At 38.7% G+C, this 25291-nt stretch overlaps 1 protein-coding gene across 10 annotated transcripts in view; it reads left to right on the top strand.

The window, feature by feature from the left end:
- The window catches only part of ITSN2 (intersectin 2), an 81573-nt gene that overhangs the window by 22799 nt on the left and 33483 nt on the right, over positions 1-25291 (top strand). For 4 of the 10 annotated variants that reach the window (XM_040058569.2, XM_040058568.2, XM_040058567.2 and 1 more), the window contains exons 3-17: positions 8623-8715; positions 10360-10423; positions 11887-12050; positions 13331-13528; positions 13876-13972; positions 15667-15809; positions 17021-17084; positions 19208-19345; positions 19437-19522; positions 20535-20797; positions 21462-21611; positions 21836-21976; positions 22794-22881; positions 23501-23640; positions 24539-24619. In XM_040058569.2, coding sequence (XP_039914503.1) covers positions 8623-8715; positions 10360-10423; positions 11887-12050; positions 13331-13528; positions 13876-13972; positions 15667-15809; positions 17021-17084; positions 19208-19345; positions 19437-19522; positions 20535-20797; positions 21462-21611; positions 21836-21976; positions 22794-22881; positions 23501-23640; positions 24539-24619 — 1910 coding nt within the window. The remainder of the gene's footprint in view (positions 1-8622; positions 8716-10359; positions 10424-11886; positions 12051-13330; positions 13529-13875; positions 13973-15666; positions 15810-17020; positions 17085-19207; positions 19346-19436; positions 19523-20534; positions 20798-21461; positions 21612-21835; positions 21977-22793; positions 22882-23500; positions 23641-24538; positions 24620-25291) is intronic. The other 6 variants (XM_040058571.2, XM_040058572.2, XM_040058578.2 and 3 more) reach the window with 3 other exon arrangements.

Raw genomic sequence — 25291 nt, 5'->3', positions numbered from 1 at the left:
AAAAGTATGAATTGCAGGTTTAGGGAAATGACCATTCTCCTGTGCTGGGTACTGGGGCTGATGTACCTCAAATCCTGTGCCCAGTTCTGGGCCCTGCAGTTCGGGAAGGACATTGCGGGGCTGGAGGGTGTCCAGAGAAGGGAATGGGACTGGGGAAGGCTCTGGAGCACAAGTCTGAGGAGGAGCAGCTGGGGGGGGCTCAGCGTAGAGAGAAAGAGGCTCAAGAGAAACCACCTCACCCTCTACAACTCCCTGACAGGAGGGGACAGCCAATTGGGGATTGGTCTCTTTTCACAAGTAACAAATGACAGGACAAGGGAAAATGGCTTCAAGTTATACCCAGGGAGATTTAGATTGAATATTGGAAAAAAATTCTTTCCTGAAAGGGTTGTCAAGCGTTAGACAGGCTACCCTGGGTGGTGGGGGAGTCATCATCCCTGAAGGCATTTCAAAGAAGTGTAAATGTGGCACTGAGGGCCGTGGTTTAGTGGTGGGCTTGGCAGTGCTGGGTTAATGGCTGGACTCCATGGTCTTAAAGGTCTTTGCCAACCTAAATGATTCTGTGGTTCTGTGATTCTGGGCGCAGACAGAGCTGTCATTGGATAGAAGAATGGACTTGTTTCATGTGCTGCATCAGTGTTAACTCAGCAACTACAGCTGGTTTCACTGGCATTGTTTCTCTAAAATCAGGCAGAAAATAATTTTACATTAATTGCTGATACTGAATCTAGATCTGGCAAAGCCTTCGGTTAAGCCCAGCTCTGTGTGCCAACTTCTCCATGTAAGGAAGGGCAAAGTTAATTAACTTCTAAGAAAAATGAGTTTACCAACATTGCACATTACAGTGATTGCACTTTTGATGAGAAATAGGAAGCTTGCTTCATTAAAACTTAAAAAAACCCAATTGGCTAAATTTTCAGTAATTTTACAGAAAACTATGAAAAAGGTAGCATGTTAATTTGCAGTTCAGAATACTGTTGAGTTTATACACATTTCTAGCGCACATTTCCTGATGTGTTTTTACATTAGTGGAGCTTTAATAAAACTTTAAATCATTTTTTTTTGTTTGTTTGGGGTTTTGCTTCCTTGGTGTGGGTTGGGGTTTTTTTTAGTGCTTCAGTGGAATTGGAAATAATTTAATTAAAAATTATCTTCTGAAAATGGATAGCCTTAATGAGCTGAAAGATTCTGTGATATTTATAAAGTGTAGAAATGCTATCCTGCTGTTATAAACTGATAGTTTAAGTGCTTTGGAATAGTCAAGTGTTCTGTAGAGTTCAGGAAAGAATTGGATATATACTGTTAGCATGGATTACACTATTAGGTATCTCTAAATTGTTTTAGGGATTATACTCCTTCTAAAAGCATGGATTATGTTTCTACATTGAGATCACTGCATGGCACGAAGTGTTCTGTGTCTTAATGTTCCTCCTTTATGGATGGATTTTGTGTATTAAATTGGGGGGTGCCAGTGTGACAAGATCACCGGGCGGAATTTTGCACCACAGGAGCAGGTGGATAGTATAAACAAGATAAATATTTGATTTTAGTGACCTGCTCAACCTGAGGGTTCCCAGTATACCAAATATCTGGAAATTCTGTACATAATGTAAAGAATGTGAATTGTACTCTAAAATGCCATGTGGCTGCTGTTGCTTTGTCCACATTTCTGTAAGTTTGCTGTTCAATTAAACAAGCTTTTCTTGGCCAAATCTTGCAGAGTTGCATGTGCCTGACACTATTTAATAACCTGTCTGCAGGTACCAGCTGCTTTTTGATAACGTGCCAGAGATGCTTGAAAATCTTTAAAAATTCTCTTGTCTTCAACAGGCCCGATTCTTGTAAATTTAGTGAAGTTGCAAAATTTAGGGAGAATCATGTTTCCCTGTGTTTAACATGCTTTAGCTACAAGCTTTTCCTTTTAACTATGTGCACATAAAAAGAAGTTGCTGAAGTTACAGTTAAGCACAGAAATAGATACCCTTTTCCTGTGGCAGCTGCCTTTGTGCTGCTTAATAAAAATGAGAGCCTCCATGTAGCATTTCTGGTAGGATGAGTTATTGGGGATGAATGTATGTATTGTGAAAGGGGATTGCATGTGGCTCCTGCCATGGCCTGCGATTGTGGAAGCTGGGAATAGCTGGTGCAATGCTCAAGGAGGAGCAGGTGATGCTTTGGGATGGACCCAAAGCCTCCACAGTAGTAGTTCATAACACATTAGCGCACATAAATTAGGATAAATGCTCATTATTAGTCATTTTTCTCCTGTGTTTGATATAGAGAATCAATAGCGAGGAAGGGAAACAAATATAGAAAATAACAATGACCCTGATAAAGAATCTCAAATTCAGACTAATGGTAAAATGTTCTGTGTATTTTCAGACTCCTGGAGTGTTTACTCACCACAGAGGAAACATTAGAAGTCTGATTCAACATCTCAGTTGGGAGCATTAAATCCAATCTGTGATAAATACTTCTGTGGTAAACTTATCTGCAAACACAGAAAGACTGGAATTATTAGATTTATCCCAATATGTCCTAGACCAGACAACTCTCTGAGGGCTCCTAATAGGAGACTGTAATGGGCTTGCTGGTTGCATTAAGGAAAACCCCTTGTTATACAGCTTGAGGCATGTTGCTGCATGTCTGTGCTAAAATTTTCCTGTCTTTAAACATAGGGATAAATATTTATTTAGGGTCGTTATGAAGCTTCATGCTGGTTCTTTTGATAGTTAAAGAAGTGGTGGTATTATCCTCATGACTTATACGTACAAGGTATGCTCTTTCACTTTAGGTTTATTATCTCTGTGGAGTTAATTAACTTTGTAGGTTGTAGGAGCATAGTTTCTCACTGTAGCTACCCTTTGCCTGTGGGCAGTAGTATAGTGGCAGAGGTTTTACAGAGCATTTTCAAGTCTATTTACTTTTCTTTTAGGACTGCACTTTCTTTTCTCCCCTCTTTTTCAATGGCTATTTACCATTTTAGGGAAAGAACAGTGTTTGTTTCCCTTTTGATGTTGGCAGCCCATCAAAGCAAGTCCTTTATTTTATTCAGAAGGTGGTCTGTCTGATGCAGTGTTGTAAAGACGTTTCTGGAGCTTTCCTGAAATGCTGTGATCCTGCCGTAAGCAGACCTCCCTACTCTCACCTAGAGAGGTGTCTTTTATTTAAAATTAACTTAAAGAACTGAAGATGTCTAATCAACAGCACAGTCACTTGTTTCCAACAGTAGAAAATGGAGTGCTGCCACACTGAATTACAGAAATACCTGTTACATGGAAGTGAGGTCAGTCTGTATTTTGTCATCTTCAGAGAAGTCTTGAGAGTGAAGTTCAAGGGATGTTTAGCTTTGGGTGTTTGGGTCTTTGTCATCCCACATGGACTTTCTACATGGGCAGACTCCACATGTGACGTTGAACTCTTGGATGTGTTGAGGAGTTTTGGAGTGGGCAAGTAAAGGATCTTTCACTGTTGGTTTTCTGGTTTGGAATAGCGAAACTGTAGACGCATTTCTTGAAGTGAAGTCCAGGTTTCCAATAATGGATATCAAGAACAATTGCCATTGACATTTATCCAGTCTTCTCTGAAAGTGCCAGCCTTCTTTAGGAAAGAAAGAAAATTTGGCCTCTGTCTTCCAGAAGTCGAAGATAGACTTGTGTTTTTTCATAAGCAGAAAGAGCAGGTGAAGACAGTTACTCGTTACAGGGAAAGTCTTTGTTGGGAAAATCTCTCAAGTTCAGCATTTCACGAGTTTTGGTTCCTAAAAATGCAGGGTAGTCAAATACAGTCTTGGCTTAGTGTATGAAGTTGTAAGATTCTAAAGTAACCTATTTTGTAGAATAATGAATTTATGAGATATCTTCTTGTCAGAGAGACTGTACTGCTTTTCCTCTCCAAAATTTTATCAGCTACAGTTGGGAAAAATTCTTTAGATCTCAAAAATGTCCCAGAAATTTAAGCTGAGTCAGAAAAGTAGCGTACTATTCATTGTCTACAGCAAAGCCTCTCATGGGAGCATGTAGTAGCAACTGTGTCTTGATTTCTGGTGGGGAACTGATCTGTGAAAGTATTGCAGCTCACTGCTGCTTGGACAGCCAAAGGTTCAGCACTGCTCCATCAAGGAGATTCCTTCCTCTTGCCCGTTCTGTGGTCACAGAAGAGCAGTCACCTGCAGTCTGGTTTGTGATTCATGCATGATTTGCCATGAGTGAGGACTGGGGCCGTGTGCACGGAAGAACAGCAATGTCTCTATGCAAAATTCATTGGATCTGGTTTACAGGCAAGATGTTTCTCAATGATGGAACTGAAGGCGTGTTAGTGCAAAAAATGGCTGAGCTAAGCCAGATAAGTTTAGATGACACATCTTGGATGGCAGATGTTTGACTCTCCCTGCAGTTTTGCCCTTCCCAGAAAAGGAGTATCTTCCCTTGGTCACCATTCAGCATGCCCAGAACATGGTTGTGTGTAAACCAGGCAGTGTAACTTTCCTCAGCAGTTGCACTGAGTGTCCATTTTTACCACTTATGGTAGTTTGGGAAGCAGACATAATACTTGTGAGGATTGTAGCATGATTTGATGGTGATGGTACAGGGGAACCAAGTTTCAAACTAATTTTGGTTGTGTTTTGTAATGGTCTTCGTTATACTACATAGGTAAACACTACAATTACTTTGGAGAATATAGTGTCGTGATGTGCTTTGTGGAATTGCCAAGACCTTATGAGTCCTGTTACTCCAAGTGTTTCTTTCAGATAGACTGGTATGGCATTTTCAAATGGTATTTTGAGAAATCTTATTATGAGCTTTTCTGTACACATATTTTACTTATTGTGTCACCAAGGGTATCATCAAAAGAGCTGTGAGCATCTGGTTAATCTAAATATAAGCACTCACAGTGCTTTAGCCTTCCCTCTTGTGCAGTGCTCTTTATCTTGTTCTGTGGCATATGGGGTAGGAGTTGAAAAAAACAGTGAATCCTTTAAATAATAAGTGTGGGTGGGGTTTGACTGCATTCACTGTGGATCCCTACCAGAAGCACTGTTGTTTTAAATTTTTTTTTTTTTTTTTTTTTTTTTAATTTTACACAAATACTTTCATTGTCCAACAGTTATTAATGTCTATTCAGAAAACAGTGACCTGTTCTAGTTCAGGCTGCAGATGGCAGACACTCTCTCAAGAGATGTTAGGGTAAAACTTAATTTTATGGGACTTTGTTCATTTACAGACAAGCACTAAAATTTCATTGGGAGGACTGTGCTGACTTAAAGGTGCGCTATTCTCTAGATACTAATTCCTGCTATGAATATGTATATTTTTAAAAATCTATATTTTTATATATTGGATTTGAAGACTAGCTACATTTTCTTCCATGCCTGTAAAGAAACCAGCAGTGAGCATATTTTTATGGAATTAATCACCAGAAAAATAAGATTTTCAGTTTCTGTCCTTAGGGAAAGGGAGGATCTGAAATAGTTTTTACTTTGGAAAATAAATTATTATCAGGTTGGTGTTTTCAAGGTATATGCACAGTTCCTTGAATGTTCCACAATGTGCTTTTGCTAACTTGTGTTTGTAGTTATCAGTATTCCATGACAGCTGCTTGCACTGACTCACTAGGACTGTGGAAGGTTGTAGAACCACTTGTTGATAATAACGTGGTTTTAGTCAAAGATTTCTTTTTTTTTAAATGAAATTTATACTTGCAAAAACTTGCGGTTGTTCAACCTGGGGGAAGGTTCCAGACAGACCTTTTCTGTGGCTTTTCAGTATTTAAAGAGGCCTGTAAGAAAGATGGGGACAAACACTCTAGCAGGACCTCTTGAGATAGAAGGGGTGTTGGTTTTAAACGAAAAGATTGTAGATTTCAAATAGATGTAAAATGGAATTTTTTAGTGAAGGTGGTGGGGCCCTGGCACAGGTTGCCCAGAGTAGCTGTGGCTGCACCATCCCTGGAAATGTTTGAGGCCAGGCTGGATGGGGCTCTGAGCAACCTGGGCTAGCTGAAGATGTTCCTGCTCCTTACAGGAGTGTTGACTAAATCAGAATCACAGACATGGAACAGAAAGGACCTTAAAGATGTAATTGCAGAAGTAAAATGTGCAAAACATCAAGTGTGCAAAAAATAGCGATCTTCTTGGACGTGTTAAGGAAGTCAAAAATGAGAATGAAGGGTGAATGTGGGTCTTAAATCATTTGTTGAATGAGATTTTAGTCATCATACAGCTACAGGAATTAATTTGGGGATTTGCTGACCTGCAAGGTTTTAACACTTTTGAGATAATTCTGTGTAGAATGCTGAATTTTGTTGTTGGAGAGGAAACATAATTTACCAGATAGTAAACCAGCTCTTTGAATACGGAAATATGTTAGATTTTCAAGATTGCCATCTTCTTGCTTAATTTATGACATATAAATAAGAAACTGTGCATATATAAATAAACAAATGTTGTCTTACAGTGTAAATCAGATTCTCTAGAGGGGCTATGGTGATGGCCATAACTCCAGTCAGGAAATTGCTACTGTGTTTTTATCACTTTGCAACCACTGACCATGTGAATATATTGTGGTGGTCTTAATCTTTCTGCCATCAATTTTAAAAAGCCAAGGAGTTTTGCAGCTACCTGCTTCAAAAGACGTTCAAAGAGGAGTACTTAATAGAAGGAAAATGTAATGTGATTAATATTTTGTTTTCCAAAAATGAAAAGAAGTAGTCAATTTCTCTGAACTGGCTGCTGGCAGCTTTAGGAGCATTTTTTCATCTGGTCAAGATAGATTTCTTTAAAGTGCTAATTTTAAGATACAAATGGGAAGTGCATAAAATGTAGTTATGATTATAGAAATTAAGTGCTGCTCTAATTTTTGCGGTTGGGTGCCAGTTGTCCTCATTAGTGTCTTACAGTAATACTTACAGTGGCCATTGAATTCTAGGCATCTGATTCAGATTACTTCACTTTATTATTATCAGTATCTAATCTAGATTTATTTAGACTCATTTAATCAAAAGAAAAAAGGGGGTGTTCTTGAAGTGCAATTTCACATGTAACCTGCAAGAAGACACTTTCATTGAGGCCACACTAAAAGAAAAAAAATTGTTATATCCTCAAGATAGAGAAGAAAAACTCTAAATTCAGTTGTGTAGAGGTTGTATCCTAAAGCCCTCACATCTTTTCTGTCATACATCTCCCCAGTGAGTTTCTGTTTTGTTTTGGTCTTTTTAACTATTTTATTTCTCTACTAAGGGAGCAAGAGTAAAGAATTAAATCTGTACAAATGCAAGGAGAAATACAGTTTTAACAGGACCTTCTTAAGAGGCAAAATTAAGTATTTTTTTGAAAATGTATTTGTTTGAGAAGATAAACACAGAGGTGAGAGATGATTAACATTATTACTTGATCTGTATTGGCAAGTATATCAGCTCACAGTCCCTTCACTTTGCTGTTATACATTGAAAAACAGTGGAAAAACCTCTTGAAATTTTGAAGATTTGAAGCTTTGAAATAAGATTAATATAGGAAGAGGAAGCATTTTATGGTAACTTTCTTTCAAAGTGCTGTGGATTTTAAAGCAAGTTGTTAATATCTTACTAGAATAATTATTTATTCCCTTGACTGTCTTTTAGTGAGCAATACAAACACTTGAACAGATTAACAGTTCTTTAGAAGTAGTAATACTCAGCAGAATGCAATTTTAGAAGTGTTTTTCATGTAATAACCTTTTAATGCTGTTTTGAGTGGTTCCATTCAAAATTTTGACTAATTCTTGCATTCATTGATTTGAAAAAGTTAAATATTTGTCAAGAACTTCCTGGCTAAAACTTACTCCTACTCAAAAAAAAAAACCAACCAAAAAACAAAACCCCAATTATTTCTGGCAAGCTGCTTTTCCTGCAAAGGATTCACACCCTGACCTTTATGCAGCAGGTTGCAGAATGTCTGAAAGTCCATCTGGTTCTGCCTGGTATTACCAGCACAACTCTGTAAACAGTTGTTCCCTGTAACTTCTCATTCCTACTTTCAGGCTGTAATATTTTATACTTCATAAAGTATTGAAATATGTGAAGTGGAAATTGCATGCTGTTTAAAAAAAAAAACCAAAACAAAAACAGCCCACAATCTTCTTTGTCAGACAAAACCAAATTATTTTTGTTAGCAATTTTGCTTTTAGAGTGCTGGCAGCACAAGTGTAAGCCTTTTTGTCACCTAGGGGTGTTAACCCTGTGCATGAGAACCTGGGTGACAGTGAATGTTCATCAGTGAGCCAGGGAGTGTTTGGCTCACCCAGGGGATGGTGAGACACATCCTGCCCGGGCTGCAAACAATCAGCAGCGACAGGAAGCTGCTCTGCACCAGCCTTGAAGGACGGCAGAGCTTGTTTGAAAGCCGAGGGTGAAGCAGTGTGGCCGGGGAATTGTCTCAGCTCGGCTTGCACATCTGGGAAGCAGGTTTGTGTTGCATAATGTCCTTGCCAAACTTGTAGGAGCTGGGTGTGTCCACATCTAACTTTGTCTCTTGAGAAAGCCAGGCTTTCATTTTGCAAGTGACGTGCTTTAGTTTAGAAAGCTTTCAGTCCATTCGGTTGTTCATTGTTTTTTTGTTGATTTGTTTTGGGTTTTTTTTTCTTCCAGGAGGGCCAAACATATGGGCTATCACCTCCGAAGAGCGGGCCAAGCATGACAAGCAGTTTGATAAACTTAAACCCACGGGAGGTTACATTACAGGTTGGTCTGAGGCTCTGCTTTACACATTAACTTCAGTGTACACATACCTATATATCTGTAGAGCAGTTTGAGAACTGCATCCTATTTCTAGCCCTTTGTTGTGTGACTAATAACCACATTCTTCAGGCAAACAGCCACAGGTTATTAGTAAACTTAACAAGCTTCCCTCTGAAGTCTGGCATGGGAATGCTGTTCTGATTAACCCTGTCACTTCTGTAGCCACAGCTGTGTGCTGCCATTCTGTCTAGTTTCAGAAACCAGAGACTATCAGGTGAAATCTGTGCTTGGATGGGAGGCTGCCACGGAGCATTTACAGTAGCTGTTGTGGCAAGTGACACCAGACACAGCAGAAGTGGCTCTCCTCAGTCTAAGGGGAGAATGCTGTGCTGTTAGATATCTTTATTTGGGATGAGGAGGCAGGGAGAGCGATGCTGACAGCTTGTCCTTGTTAGCAACTGCTTGAAATTTGGGCCATTGGGCCTTCAGCAAGAACTGGTTGGACTAATGGCATTTTGCAGGGGCCTGCTGTCAGTTCTGGTTGCATTCAGCTGCTCTATTCTGAAATAATTGGGTCACGTTGCTATGCACCTCAGAATTTGCAAGTTTTAAATTTAAAATCTGCCTTTGATAACAAGAAAAACCCAATTTCATTGGCAAAGATAGCTTAATTTAAGAATGCCCCATTCGTTGTGGGTGGGTGGGCATTCAAGACCAGGCCTGATGGCTCCTACCTGCCCAGCTATCTGGTAATGCCCTGTTTAGTTGCTCCACTGGCTCTGCTTTTCCTCTTTGGAACTGGAAAGGACTAAGGAGAGAGTGGAATGTTGTCTGTTTGGAACATGCACACCTTCTGGCCACGTGGCACCTAAGTCTTGCTTAGGCCAAACAGCACTGGGAGGTTGGTGTTTGCCTCCAGCTGAAAACTGTGCAGTCCCAGGGACTACCCTTAGGCCACATGTGGGCTCTTACCTTCATCTCTACCTGCAGGCTTTATTATTTATTTGCCAAATGCTTGAAATAAATGGTTGTGTATGAATATAAGAGAGAGCTGAAAGAGTAACCTGAAGTCTTAGCTTTAAGTGTCTGTAATTCACTCAGATGCAGGCATAAACACCACTGTGTCTTTTGTATGTGTACCAACTGATGTGGAACTTGGTGTGGGATTGCACAACAGTTCCCATTCCCTTCCCAAAATACTGAAATCATGGGTGAAGAATAATCTTTAGAACATGGTCTTTTCCTAGTTTTTCTAGAGACACAATACTGGCTCATGTTAGATGGGGTAGAAAAGAAAAGAAACAGCATTCTCATCCTTTCCTACATAAGTAATTGGGACAAGACTAAACTTTCAGGCATTCTTTAATTCTTGCATCTTTTAAGATGTTGGCAGCCGTTGGTATGTGACCTGTTAAAGTTCTTATAGCTACCTGAAATCACTTCTCAGAGCAAAGATTAGGAATTATGAAATATGTGGGTGTCTGACAGTCACTGTCACCAGTGTTAAAAGCTGAAAAAAAGTCCTGGAAAGCTTGGCATCCAGCATGGGGACTTCTTTCCAAAACTTGATCCCCCAAGAGATTGCTGAGTTCTTCAAAAATCTGTCTCTGGTACAAAAGTCTGTCTTTTTTTCCTTGTATATCACAGGTGATCAAGCACGTACCTTTTTTTTGCAATCAGGTCTGCCATCTTCAATCCTTGCTCAAATATGGTAAGGTGTTCTTTATTGTTTGTTTTTTCTAAGATAGGAGATGCATAGCATTCAAATGCTACCTTTACTGTGTTGTGTTATTTCACAGAGGCTTTCTGCAGTCAAGGTAGAAAGTGTTGTCTGAATCATTGTTTTAATTTTATTAAATTTAGAGGAAGGTTTCAGCCCATATGTCTACCAACACAATTAAAACTCAGTAATTTTTACATCTTTCTTACGTTATTTCAAATTGGATCATTCTGAACACTGTTTTTAAACTATAGGAAGGGCTTGAAGTGCAAGTAAAGTAGAATACAAGAAATAAATTTAGTCACAAAAAAAGTTAGTAGAAGGACAGTTATGATATATGAGATACAGCATTGCTTGGTAATACAGGAACTGGAAAAAGTGCTGTTCCTTGCAGTGTGTATGTGGTGAGTGCAACACTTGAAACATTTTCTTCTCTGTAACCCCTCGGTCCTCACTAGAATCCTGTGCTCAGTTTGGGGTACTTGGCTGTTATGAAGACATATGTGTGCTAAAAGACACATACTTGAGGCTCATGAAAATTAAGAACAACTTGAAGAAAAAGTGTTAAAGAAAATAACTAAATGCAAGTTAGTTTTTCCTTCAGACACACAGAATCACAGAACTGTTAAGGTTAGAAAAGTATTCCAGGATAATCAAGTCCAACCAGCATCACTTCCATGTTCACCATTACACCAGGCACCTCAGTGCCTAGAAAAGTGGGGCAGGGAGATTTTTCTGTGGGGCCTTGGGGTTTTGTGCTGAGCAGTAATAAAATCACAGGAAAAATTAAGCTTAACATTAGTATAATTTTTTTTTCTCCTAATTTTATTCACATTCTTCTGCTTGGTCCCTGCATGCTTAAATGTTAATAAAATTTCATATTTTCTGTCTGACCAGAACTTTTGAGGTTATGTATGCACTATTGCATTTATGTCCTCTTGTATTTATTTGGAGAACTGTCAAAAGGAAGCCAGTGTGCGTATCAGGCTTAGAAGACCTCACCATTGTGAGGTTAATTCACCACTGTGAATTAATGAAGTCTTCATAGCAGTGTATGGTGCCTTTAGGAGGTTTCTGCATCTTCCTGCATCCTGTTCCAGATTCTTGCATTACTTCCTTACCTTACCAAGGATTAAATTAAAGTAATTATTCTGGCTGGGAGCATAAAGAAATGCATAGCATAGGCTTGCAGCAGAGGCAGCAAATGTATCCACTGGGCAGGAGACTTCTGCTTTCTTAGGAATTACATGTTTAATATATAGCAGCCTCAAAACTGAACTCTGCAGAAGTGGGTACTCAAACTTCTCAAAGATATGCATATTATCAAAAGTAGAACATTTATTTTGCAATAAGTTTCTTGTGTTCCTATGCAAAAACAGTAAATAAATCTAGTAGGAAAGGTTCTCACTGATCAAAAATGTTTCTTCTCTCATTTTATTTCATTTTGTTTTAAGGACACTTTCCGACCTGAACAAGGATGGAAAAATGGATCAGCTGGAGTTCTCTATAGCCATGAAACTCATCAAGCTGAAATTGCAAGGACAGCATCTGCCTTCAGTTCTCCCTCCTGTCATGAAACAAACTCCAGGGTTTTCACCACTAATGTCAGCTCGCTTTGGTACTTATGAATATATAATTACTTAGTGTTCAGAGGTAAAAAAAAATGCACAGTTAATTGCAGCCAAATAAAAGTATTAATCTCACCATGAAGGTTTAGTGAATCAGTGTGGAACAAGGAAAAAGGATATTCTGATTTAGGAAATTCACCAGGTCACTTTCTTGATATTTTTGATAATTTGATTCTTTGAAGACTTTTAATAAAGAAAAACATTTATTCAATTTTGACAAGAAGGCCATTCACATCTGACTTACAGGCTCTCCTTTTGTACTGGTGGTCTTTTTTTGTCTCCCTCCTACTCAGTCACCTATTTATACTTGGGGGTTTTAAAGTTAAATTTAGTCAAAGGTCAGAGTTTTGGTAGAACAGCTATTTTACATATTTTTTTCAAAGTAAATCAGATTGTCTGTTTTGGTTATATGATTAACTGAATAGAATTACTTAGACTTTTTTTTTTTTTTTTTTTCCCCTGATGGTGTTTGAGGATTCAGTGCATGCTTGGTACTGTGTTGTCTTGTAGCACAAAATATCCACAATGACTTGAGCTGGATTGCAAACTACATGCACACTTCTATGCTGAAATTAAATGTATGCATATATTAATTACATACATGATTTTAAATGTCTGCCCATCACCAAATCTTGTGTGTTTGAGTAGAAGGGCATGCATTTACAGGCAGCTGTGGTTGGCATACAGTTAACTCTATAACTTTCCATCATCTCACCAGCACTGTTGTGTTCCACAAGGTGCAGCCAGTAATTCAAGTGCCCTACTTTGCCTCAGGCAGCTGCCTCTAGAAACCCTTTGCTAAGCATGGGTCCCTAATAAGGACTTTTCACCCCTGTGGATTCTTCCAAGTCTGATACTTGGAAGAGACTTAGTTTAGAAACAGCAGCAGCTTTTCCCTGTGGAGGATTTTCATAGCTTTTGAGGTTGTAATTCTCTCTCAGGGGCCAGGTTTGTTGAAGAAATAGGTAGAGCTGCAATTATAGAAAACCAGATCTTACTGTGTTGTGAGAATAGTAGCTAAACCTACCTTGAGAATGAATTTGCTTGTTGAGATTTTTCTTTTTAAATTCCTGTTCTTCAGTGTATTTTCCCCTATGAGCTGTCTTGCCTAAATTTAGAGAAAAAGTAAATATTGTACATGAGTATCTATTTTAACTCCTTGTATTCCAGACATCAGTTGCTTTGTGTAGTTTCTGCCTCACATGAGGGACCCAATTTCTTGCTGAAGCCTCTGCTACGTTAAACAATGAATTATTGGATTTTGCTCTAGGAATGGGTAGTATGCCAAATCTGTCCATGCCAACGTCTATGTCTGCGATCACACCATTAGCTCCCATGTCTCTGGCCTCCATGACTTCCATTCCTCCTTTGGTTATCTCTGCTCCCCTGGTGCCTTCTGTCAGTACCTCCTCGTTGCCAAATGGATCATCCAGCCTTCTGCAGCCTTTGTCCGTACCTTTCTCCTCAAGTAAGTATAGCACGGTCCGGTGCTTGCTCTGAGAATTGTGAATCTTGTTTTCCCTGTGGCTAGTTTCAGACAGGAATGCTAACACGTGCATGAGAGTTTAAAAAACAAACAAAAAACCCCAACAAAACAAACAAAAACCCAACAAAAAAGCCCCAGCAGAAAACCCTACAAATGTTCTTTCTCCAAAGTTCACTTTGGTTAATTCTGTTCTAACTAGTTAATCATAATAACAAGACACTGATTAGCTTTTCTTACTTCTATCAAAGTGATTGTTGATTATGAAACATTATCTCATACCCAGTTGCTTTACAGTTCTGGAGTTAATTTTTTGTTTGTCCTTGTTCCAGCTCTGCCTCATACTGGTTCTTTAGGCCCCATGGCAGGAGGATTTGGTGGTTCCAGTATGCAGAAGGCACAGTCACTTATTGATTTAGGATCTAGCAGGTATGGAAGTTAAGTTTAAAATGGTTATATCTTACACTTAAGTATTATACCTTCCAAAACTTAAAGAGCATTTCTGTCCTCAAAGTACATTTGTTAAAAATTAGTCTATCTAATATGACCTATCAAGCCTAAAAATAGATTTTGGTTTTGTGTTACAATAAGTAATATTTTCAGTAAATTGACAAAATATGCAAAGCAGGTGAGGAGGTCAGATGAGCAGTGCCAAAAAGAAGGGACTATAACTCATAAGTAAATGGAAACAAAACTTACTAAGTGGTTATAAAAGCAATGTTTATGCATTATGTGCTCATTCATTATAGCGGGCACCATGTAATCAGCAGGCATGTAAGAGTAGGATTTGTTATCAATATTTATGTGTAAATTTGTTTTATGAATAATAGAAGATTATGAATCTTTATAATCATCTGCTCTGGTTCACTGATTTTAGAGCTTTGCCATAGACTAAAGTGAGGGACTGGGCTTATCTATCCAGTTGGGCATCCAGGGGTATCTCCCACAAGATGGTCCTGAGGGCACCTCTGCCTCAGCTCAGTTCCATGGGAAACTCAGAGGCTCTTGTGCCTCCCTGCTGCCTGTTCTGGGCATGTGGGGTGCATGATCTGGGCTCCTCACACACCTGATGTCAGCAGTCACCTGTAAAGTGACTGTAGGCATGGCATGTGCCTGGAATCATCTTTTTTTTTTTGCTAGCTCTGTTTTTTTGTTTTTTTTTTTTTTTTTTTTTTTTTTTTTTTTTTTTTTTAATTGGAAAGCTTTCTATTGCTGGTGCCGTGCAAAGGAGCCCTTCTCCAGTGTTATTGTTGGCAGCATTTTCACCATCATGTTGTCTCATTCTGTGCAGGGGATGTCAATCCAGCATTGTGCTGGAGAGGCTTTGTTTCTGTCAGCATTCTGTACTGCCTTGGATAGCACTTCAGATAATTGTTTGTTTTTTTCACTTGACAGAGCAGGGGATTACCTTGAACAAGGCAGGCTGGATTGAGCTCTCCTGAGTTTGTCCGATTTTTGGAGATGGGACAATGAAAATGCTGGGAGTTTAATTGGAAGTTTTATGGGTATATCTAAACCGTCCATCAGCACTCTTCTGCAGAAACTGAGTTGGAAAAGCTCCACTCAGAGTGTCATTGACACTAACAGAAAGAAGAGGTAGAGCTGCAATATGGTGATTAAAACAGCTTTAGAAACTGCTTTTGGTTTTGAGTTGATCAGATCCATTTTTATTCTCATGGTTATTCATTTCCATGCCTCTTAAATTTACTTAAACAATGACCCAACACTCTTGGGATAGTGGAGGTGTTTTCCTGTGGTTTCCTATACTATTATTTTGCAGTGGTAGAAGGATCAATTATGTTCATTAGTGCCTGTGATACCAAAGGAAAAGGATTTTCAATTCAACATGTTGTTTGCTTACAAATATATCCCTACTTCGACTGTAAAATTCTGTATTTGTGATGAAATTATTTATAGCGAGTTAGCGGAGGTAAAACTTAGTGTAAGTTGTTTCACGTTACTGGAAGATGCTATGTAATTTCTGTTCCAATGCCTCTTTATTACACCAAGTGATTTAGAGTTATTTCTTTATCTCTTTTTCTCTTTTGATTTTCTTTTAATATTTGGTTGGTTGGTTTGCTTTGGTTTTTTTTGTTTCGTTTTGTTTTGAAATTATATTGCAGTTCAAATTCTTCCTCTAGTGCATCACTAGCTGGGAATTCACCAAAGATTACGTCCTCAGACTGGGCAGTTCCTCAGGCCTCCAGATTAAAATACAGACAGAAGTTTAACAGTCTTGATAAAAGTATGAGTGGATATTTATCAGGTGAGTATGACTTTTGGTATGGAATGGGAAAACCAGAGTGCTTCCTGCCTCTGAACATCACAGGCTGAGGGATGGAGTCCCAGCTTGGGATTTGACTTGCATGTGAAATAAAAGCTGAGATGCTGGTCTTCAGACTGTGCAGGAGAGAATGGGTTTTAGCCAGCCAAGAAATGGAAATAACCATTGACTTGGGCTTTGTGTTAGACCTGGAGGAGCCAATACACTGGGGAAGTTATAGCAGCTGTTGCAGGGAAGAGGAGAAGCCTGAGAACCACAAGGCTGTGAAGTTCAGCTCTGTAAAGTCAGCAGGCATTTTTCAAGCATCACTCTTTGGACTGAGACTCTTTCTTGTGAAAGTGGGGGACATTCACCATCATTTTTGTGCCATGTGCTCCTGTATCAGTTAATGCTCAGATACTTGGGCTTTATCTTGTGAAAGAAAGCAGCTTGAGAAAGACACTGCAGACCTGCAGCCATTGCTTGGGAATTTTTCCGAAGTAATTTAAGAGAGTCCTTGTTGATTTCCAGTGACATCTGTGCTGGGCCACAGTGTTATGGTGGCTTCAAAAGACTTCATACAAAGTTTTAATACAAGAGGAGAGTTTTACAAAAGTTGTTAAAAAATGGGATTCCTCCATGTAATGCAGTGGGTAGAGAGCACTGGCCAAGCAGTCAGTAGGTGTAAAGTCAGTATGTGTGTCCTGTAGGTCTTAGATTTCCCATTTTGAATAAACAACCTGCCTCTGTTCCCTTGTCTACAAAAGAGCAGAACAATTCTTTCTTCACCGAAAGGGTCTCGATGCTTTTTGTCTTGTTCAGTCAATTTTGGGCTGATGATTTCCTTGACCTCCCTAGAAATGTGTCTGATTCTTTGCTACCAAGGAGGGCTCTCCAGGTGATAGCTCAAGATTTAGGCAAACAGTCAGCTGTGCTTTTATGACAGCTGTGGGGATTACCATAAATACCCATTTTTCATGTCAGTTTTTCTGTTAGGTGCTCTGAGTGGGAAAAGGTACATGAGAATACTCACATCTTCATTGTGTTCAGGTTATAATGCCTGTTGTTAAGCTTGCAAGTAAAACCAACTGATGAAAATGGATTAGATTTATATTAAAAATAAACATGCCCCAGTTCGTGACCCATTTTTTGCCTCATGTGAATCTTTGAATGAAGTGTTTGTTTTAATAAAAATCTTTCACACTTTCTCTAAGGATTTCAAGCAAGGAATGCTCTTCTGCAATCAAATCTTTCACAGACTCAGCTGGCTACTATTTGGTGAGTTTAGTTACTGATTCAATGTCTTTATGGTGTTAAGAGACAAAATGTACTTTATTAAATAAGAAATGATAAAGAGACACCAGAGATCTAAAAACATAAACAGAAACTGAGCTACTAGTTAAACTAAGTTTGTTCACAAGTTACATTTCTAAAAGACACCTTGAGATAATTCAGTTTTTCGTTCTTTGTGTGTGTTTGTTAAACTCTATATAGTAGAAGAAGTGCTAACTTTAATTTCTCAACCAGAGATGCTCTTGCTGAGCTGGGGGTTTGATCCTTTCAAAAGCAGGATTCTGAAATCTAGGTTGTTAGTTTTAAAGTATGGAGGAAATTTGAAATGTAAAAATTAAGTAACTCTTCAGCTTATTTGAGTTTTACTGCAGTTTCCCTAAAGATATTTGCATATTACACGTTTGTTAAGACTTACCTTTATTGTGCTGATGAAAGTGGTGAGAGTTGTGTGAAGGTTTGAATGATCTGCTCTGCCAGACATGGCAGTTTACGTTACACCTTCAAACATAACTCAGATGTTATACATGAAATCTAGTGGCCCAGCAGAATTCACAACAGCTTTACATCTCCTCTTGATTTCCCGTTCTTCTTCCTCTGTCCTGGGACAGTCATTTGTGTCTTTAGCAGCAAAGCTCAGCTTGTTTGGTTTCATTTTGTGAAGATAAACGTGGAGTGTGGGGTTGTATTGCTGCTCTCTGGAGTCTGGGGAAATAAATCAGGAGTTTAGTGGGTCTTTCCCTTCTGGGTATCTATCCTGAAGGTATCAGTAGCCAGTGCAAGGAGCTTTGTGAACCCCTGTTGACAGAAATAACAGCCCAAATAGTAATTACTGAAATAATGGTGCTATTACATGTGAATAGTGCTGGTGTCTGAACATAACAAAATATCATCATCTCCTGCTTTTGTTTTTCACTGTGGCATGTGTGTGATGGAGACTTTTGGCGTTTGTTTTGTTGTTTCTTTTTTTTCTTTCTTAGGGGTTTTTTACTTGCTTTTTTAGTGAACTGTGTTTTTACTAAGCATTTCACTTGCGTACAGTCTAAGGACACATTTCAGCAATTCTGTCTCTGTAGATAGTTCTTTGAGAGAGGCTTCTGCTTTCTTGCATTTCACTGGTTTCACACACACACACACACCCCACCAGCCCCCCAGTTTGTAAAACATTTTGTAGGCTAATATGATCTCCTGCTCCTTAGAGGAGGTGGGTGATCCTTTTCCCACTTTCGTTTACCCACTGCAAGTTACTCTGCACCAGCTCGTATCTTCCTTGCACTGTCAAGGAGACACAAGGGGGAAAAAAGAATTCTATGCCAATCTTCCTCTTGTAGAATTTGATGCAATTTTATGTAGTGTTTCCTTTGGCTTCAAAAAAATAATTGAAAAAGTGGTTTCTAGCATTTTGAGCTGGTTAAGAACAATCCTAGATTCATTTCCCCACTCTTCTATTTGTGATGCAATAAAGCAAGAGATACTTCTTACCATTTCCTGTCCATTTTTCAGTATTTTATGGAAATGTAAGAGAATGGGGTTTGTTCAGGCTGGAGAAGAGAATATTTCAGTGAAGCTGAAAAGAAAGCTTCACCTGAAATGAGCCTACAAGAAGGATGAAGAGAAACTCTTTACAAGGGCCTATAGAGACAGGAAAAGGGGGAATGGCTTTGAACAAAAAGAGAGCTGGTTTAGATTAGATATTAGGAAGAAATTCTTTACTGTAAGGATGGTGACGCATTGGAACAGGTTGCTCAGAGAAGCTGTGGATTCCCCAGCCCTGGAATTGTTTATGGCCAAGTTGGATGGGGCTTGGAGCAACTTGTTTTAGTGGAAGATGTTCCTTCCTATGGCAGGAGGTTGGAGCTGGATGATTCTTAAGGTCGCTTCCAACCCAAACCATTCTATGATTCTGTGATCTGAATAATGATACATGATTAAAACAAATAGTATCTCCCATCAGTTATTTATGTTATTAACTGTAAGTATTTTTACCAAAATGTTACACAGGAATTGTCAGTTTTAAAAATTGTTTTTCCACAGTGCCTTGTTTCAGCTGTAATTTGTGAGTGATTGTGATAATCAATTTGATAACTGGTGCTGCTGTTGAACCCCTGCAGGTCCCTGGCTGATATAGATGGAGATGGGCAGCTGAAGGCTGATGAGTTTGTGTTGGCCATGCATCTCACAGACATGGCCAAAGCTGGTCAGCCACTGCCCCTGACTCTGCCCCTTGAGCTGGTGCCACCTTCTTTCAGGTAATCACTGAGGGCAGTGAAATGTAATATATTTAACGCAACTGTGCTGTTTCTCTAACAATGGTGGGATGGGGTTTTCTTCCCCCTCCAGGAGTGGAAAATATACTGAAAATATAAATGGAACTCTGCCATCTTACCAGCCTGTACAAGAGGAGGAGCCACAGAAAAAACAACCAGGTAAAAAAAGGGTTAATGTTCTCAATGTATGGCGCTGTTTTTGAAGTGCACTGAAACCTTTAGAAAGTGGAAGAAATAATCAAATCCACAGAGAACTTAATTTCATGAGCTAGATCCCTTTTAACTTAGATTGTGAGGAGGTTGTTAAGTGGATGTAGTCAGCCTGTTACATCTAATAGAATTGAGAAGACAGGGCAGGGGCTATTTTTAGCTGTAGGAAAGGAAAAATGTGCTGATTAATAATGTATTCTGGAAAATAAACCCTTCATGGCCAGACCCTGCTGTGCTACTGCAATTTTTTTTTCATTTGAAAGCTCCCGGCATTACTGGCCATTCTGAAAGCAGGGGGGTCCAGTGTAGTTCAGTTCTCTGCAAACTGGAAGCAGTTTGAATGTACCATAGATTCTGTTACTGACAATGTTACAGGGATCCTGAAAGACAGGACTTGCCTCTTTTTTGGAAGGGTGGTTGCTGGGAGCCTAAACCATTTCTTTGCGTCTCTTTTTATCCTTGTGTGCAGTAATTGAGGTTGATCCTGTTTTGGTGTCTGATAGTTTTAACTCCAGGCACTGTTACAGGGAACACCCTGAAAAACTAAGCTCTTTATCCATGTGTTAATGTTTCCTGCACATTGGAAAACCTTTTTAACAGCAGACAGTCTTCTCCCAGCTTATAAAAGTTGCTTTTCTATGTTTCCCTCTAGTGTTCTTTCATCTTTCATTCTTTAGAGTGAGAGGCTTTCCTGTAACATTCAAGTCATTTTTGTGGTCATTTTAAACTGGAACATTTTCTTCTTTTATTCCCCTCCCCCCCAGTTGGAATATACTTAGGAAAACTTAGAGGTATTTTTGAACAGAAAAATAATACTTTAAGAAATGGAAGATGCTTACATCATCCATGACTGAACTACCTGAGCTTGCCAAGAAGTATCTATCTTTAGTGGCATAACTGAGGTCCTTGTTTGAGAGCAGTGTTTTGCAAGGGCAGAAATAATGACCTTTCCTTCTTTTAGTGACATTTGAGGACAAAAGGAAAGCCAACTATGAGAGGGGAAATATGGAGCTGGAAAAACGCCGACAGGTCCTGCTGGAGCAGCAGCAGAGAGAGGCTGAAAGAAAGGCTCAGAAAGAACGGGAAGAACAGGAGCGAAGAGAGAGGGAACGCCAGGAGCAGGAACGGAAGAGGCAACTGGAGATGGAAAGGCAGCTGGAGAGACAACGAGAGCTGGAGAGACAAAGGGAGGAAGAAAGGAGGAAAGAAATAGAAAGGCGGGAGGTTGTTTTCTTAACTTTGCTTTTCAATGCTCTAAGGAATGTGTATGTGCATACAGCATCCAGGGTTTGAGTGCTGCCTTTGATTCTGTGTCCTGGCCTGGCTGATGTCAGGTTGCCTTGGAGAGAGAGCACCATTTGTGTCTGTTATAAATGTTGGTATAGGTTAAAGATTTTCAGAAACTTCATAGGACAGATGAGATTTTCTTGGGCATATTTCTTGCATTTTTGCAAAAATTTGTATTCCAAACAAGACTCTACTGAATTCATAATTGATAACATTTTGACAGCCAAATTTGAGGCAAATTTGCTTCTACTTGGTGTCTCAGTGCATGTATCACACTTCCCTATTTTATGTAGTTCTGTGAAATACTCAAAGGAGGTTATGAGCAGTATCTGTCAATGTACTGTTTTATGGGCAATATTCCAAGCTGCAGAGGCTTTCTGAATTATGAAGCTTTTTTCATCCAGAGTCAGGAGTGTGGCATGAAGAATCTTGTAGGATCGCTTCCTGCATTCTTTGATGCTGAAATATATAAGAGCACTTTAGTGAAGACATTATGTTGTGTTGCTGTTGTGCTGTTTAGGAACAGAGCACATTATATTACATCATGGTCTCTGAGTTCTGCATCTGCACTGTAATTTAAGGTAATGTAACTTTTCCTCAGGCAGCAAAGCAGGAGCTCGAGCGCCAGCGACGACTGGAATGGGAGAGAATCCGTCGCCAAGAACTTCTTAATCAGCGTAACAGGGAACAAGAAGAAATTGTCAAGTTGACCTCTAAAAAGAAGAGCCTTAATCTTGAATTAGAAGCCCTGGTAAGGCAAGAATTTCACCACATATGCTGAAATACAGTATTGTAAATTATACCTGCATAAATATAAATACCTGCAGTAATGGCCCACTAGGAGTTTTTGGATGAGGAATCTAAAGTGGGTGTTTTGGGTTGTTTTAGAGAACTGGTTGTGAACTAACCTGCCCACAGGCTTAGCAAAGAGATTTTTGCCATATGTGGTGTACTCTGTCTCTACTTTCTTTCCAGACTGACAAACATCAGCAGATCTCAGGCAGGTTGCAGGATATTCGTAGCAAAAAGCAAATGCGAAAAACTGAGTTGGAGGCTTTGGATAGGAAATATGACCAAGGAATCATGGAAGTCAAGCAACTACAGCAACAGCTTGAGGTGTGTAACTTTGTTAAGCTTATGGTATTCTTTTACCATATTCTGTGTTTTCCCTAATGCTGTTGATAAAGCATCCCCATAGGGAGGAATATGGAGTCAGTTGGATTGCAGTGGAGAGAGGAAATAGTCAAGACTGTCAGCATTGCAGAGGCTTTTAGTTTTGTGTGTGGAGTTAAAAAAATTATTATATGTTCTAAAATGAGCTGAGAGTTAAATAACAATTGTGAAAACCTCAGCTGTTCTTTTGTGGACTGATAATAGAAGCTTTTCTTTAATTTTGAATTCTTCTATGGCTCCAGACTCAGATTTCTTTTGAGGAATGTTGTCCTGTGTTCAGATCAAGTTGGTGTTTAGGTTGAATTACCTTGCTACTCTTTTATCTTTTTTTTTTTTTTTTTTTTTTTTCTCTATTTGAGTTACAAGACATTAATTATTTCTAATCAGTTGACTACTATAAATTATCCTCTGCTGTATTTTTATGAGATGCTTCTGCTCATCAGGGAAACTTCTTTTCATGTTGTTACTCTTTTATGCTAGGCTTGGGGCAGTCACATTAAATGGTTTTGTGATAATATTTACACTTTTAGCACGTTAAATATTTTTCCAGCTGTGTTAATCATTTGGGGTCAAAAGCTTTCAATTGTAATATTATTTCTATTAAGAGTATAGAAGTAATTTTTTTCTCTATCTAGTAATGATAACTTGCATCCCTGTTTCATTAACATGAGTTGAAGCTATGCTTGAAAAGTCACTCAGTTTTACTTAATTGTTCATAAACAATATTAAAAATTTGTTATGTTCTCTTTAACATCTACAGGATTATCAGAATAAACTAATCTATTTGGTTCCTGAAAAGCAGTTGTTAAATGAAAGGATAAAAAATGCTCAACTTGAAAATACTCAGAGTAAGTGCCTGCCATGGGTTCTGTTCTTGATTGCCTTGTTAATTTCTCATCCCTTGTAATCAAGGCTGAAGGGTACAGAGGTGTTAATAACACCTTCACTTCCCAGTTGTGCCATTGTCTCATCTGCATTCCATTATCTCCTTTATGTTCCAAGTAAGGGGCAGACAAACACATTTTAGCAAGAAAGCACAGATTTTGCTTAAAATTTTATTTATTCAGACTATGTAGCTCACAGATATTATTAAAATTTGTCTTTTTTTGGTAGTTTAAACTCAAGGGAGTTCATTTATGTGAAGGTTTACGTTGGTCTTTACTTCAAATTATATTGGAAGTCTCTGTCTAGAGAAACTTGGCATGAATTGGTCTGATTAAAAAAAAAAACAACTTGCAAGTTATTCTGTATGTATTGCATGGAATGCCTGTGTGCCTTAGTTCAGCGTTGGGGATATTTCTTCCTTGTGCTGTATGTGAATAGAAAGGTAAATCAGGACATTTTTGTGAGGAAGGAGGTTTGGATTGTGTATATAATAGGAAAATAACAAACAATGATTAAAAACTGGGGAAAAAAATAAGAAAAACCCAGAAACACTTGTAAAATTGCTTCTCTTTCCTTATGCAGGTACAGGAGTCAATTCAGTGCACAAGAAGTCCCAAGAAAAGGAAGAATTATGCCAAAGACTTAAGGAACAACTAGATGCCCTTGAGAAGGAAACTGCTTCTAAACTTGCTGAAATGGATGAATTTAACAGTCAGCTTAAGGTACTTGCATTATCTAAATATCCTACACTTTTAAGCACTGTATTTTATTTCTTCATCCAGTCATAAAGATTGGTGCCACTTTCACCAGGCTTCCAAAAGGTTTTCCCCAACTTCAGTGCCAAATAAGAATTATCAAAAGTCTTGGAGTAAATAATACAATAAAAATGCAAATCTCTTGCTAATGTACTAAAATATGAGTCTCTTGCTAACTATTGCTGTGCATGACCCAACTATTGCTCACTCTCACCTTTTGCCTTCTAGAGCTCATTTTGATTTAGAATTAAAATTTTTAAGGCCCTTGCACATTCTGTTCTTACAGTATGAGGTCACATTTGCTGCTATTTTTGAATTGTGTACTGAACACTTGACTTTTATTGATAGACCTGCATAGTTTCATAGTACACCGTGCAAAGTCTGGTAGCAGATTTGGGTGTGATCCTAAAAGTAAGCATAAGCCACTCAGTTGTTAATATTTGTTAATTTGTTGTAAGCTAAGAGTTGTTGACCACTGGCTCTGAATTTTTGTTTCTGAGGCAACTCTTGGCCTGCCTAAAATCTCAGGCAGCTCTCACAGGGTAGCACACATCCGTTTAACTTCATTTGCCAGCTTACTCCAAGTGGCAGTGGTGGGAACTTTCTCCTTAAGTAATGGATTGATGCTGGGCCAGCACGAGGGCTCTGCACTCTCCAATAAAAAGAAGCTGCAAAAATTTGTAAACATTCAAGGAATTTATTTTCTTTGTAGAAGTGGCTTCATGCAATGGGCATTTTCAGTTACTTGTTTATTGCATGGCTTGCTGTGTTCAGTGGCTGCATCCACAATTCAATCTTCCCTAAAATATGTTTTTCAAAATACAGTGCAAAGATTAATTGGCTTTTTATCTACCTTATCTTACAGTGTGAGAATATGGATGATTCTGTTCTTCAGTGCCTTTTGTCTCTGCTAAGCTGTCTCAACAACCTCTTCCTCTTACTTAAGGTTATTTTCTAATCTTTGGCTTTTTTGTTTTTTTAATTATTTCGCAATTTTTCTCTGCTTACCCTTTCTGTTTGGATGTATAACTTTTATTAAACGCATCTTCCCAAAAGAAAATCAACAGTCTGTTTTTCTGTCTGCTAGCTTTTACATCCCCTTAGAGGCTTAATATCCTTACCTGCTTAGAAATCCAAACTGCAGAAAACTGAGAGTAAAATACTGATTTTAATTTCTTAATGGACTTTTCTCTAAGATTTTTTCACCCAAACATTTTTCTTGTTAGTTAAGGTAGCATGAACCAAAAAAGTAATCTCAGATGGAAACAGTGTCTTCTCCCACTTTTCCATCTCTTGCCCTGTACCTGTATCCGTCCATCCTAAGGTGGGGGTCAGGTATCTGAGTTCTTGTCCAAGTTCAAAAGTCTAGAAGCAGCATCAGAGTGCAGAATACGGTAGGGCAAACACAATGCTGTCAAACCTCCAGATTAACCCAGTACTAAAACCTACTTGCTGTCTTCCAACTCTGCTTTTGTCTGCTGAGGTCAGAAATACTTTTAGAATAATTTATGAGGAAAAAAAAGAGAATTACCTAACTGAGGTTTTCATTTTGCTTTGCATGAGGGTTCTTCTGTCCTTTAAAGATATGAGAGTTTTTCTAATGTAAGTTTGCTTCCAT

This window comes from Hirundo rustica, chromosome 3, assembly GCF_015227805.2.
Source record: "Hirundo rustica isolate bHirRus1 chromosome 3, bHirRus1.pri.v3, whole genome shotgun sequence".
Taxonomy (NCBI): domain Eukaryota; kingdom Metazoa; phylum Chordata; class Aves; order Passeriformes; family Hirundinidae; genus Hirundo; species Hirundo rustica.
Note: the sequence above shows the minus strand (reverse complement) of the source record. Positions and strands in the feature narration are given on the sequence as shown.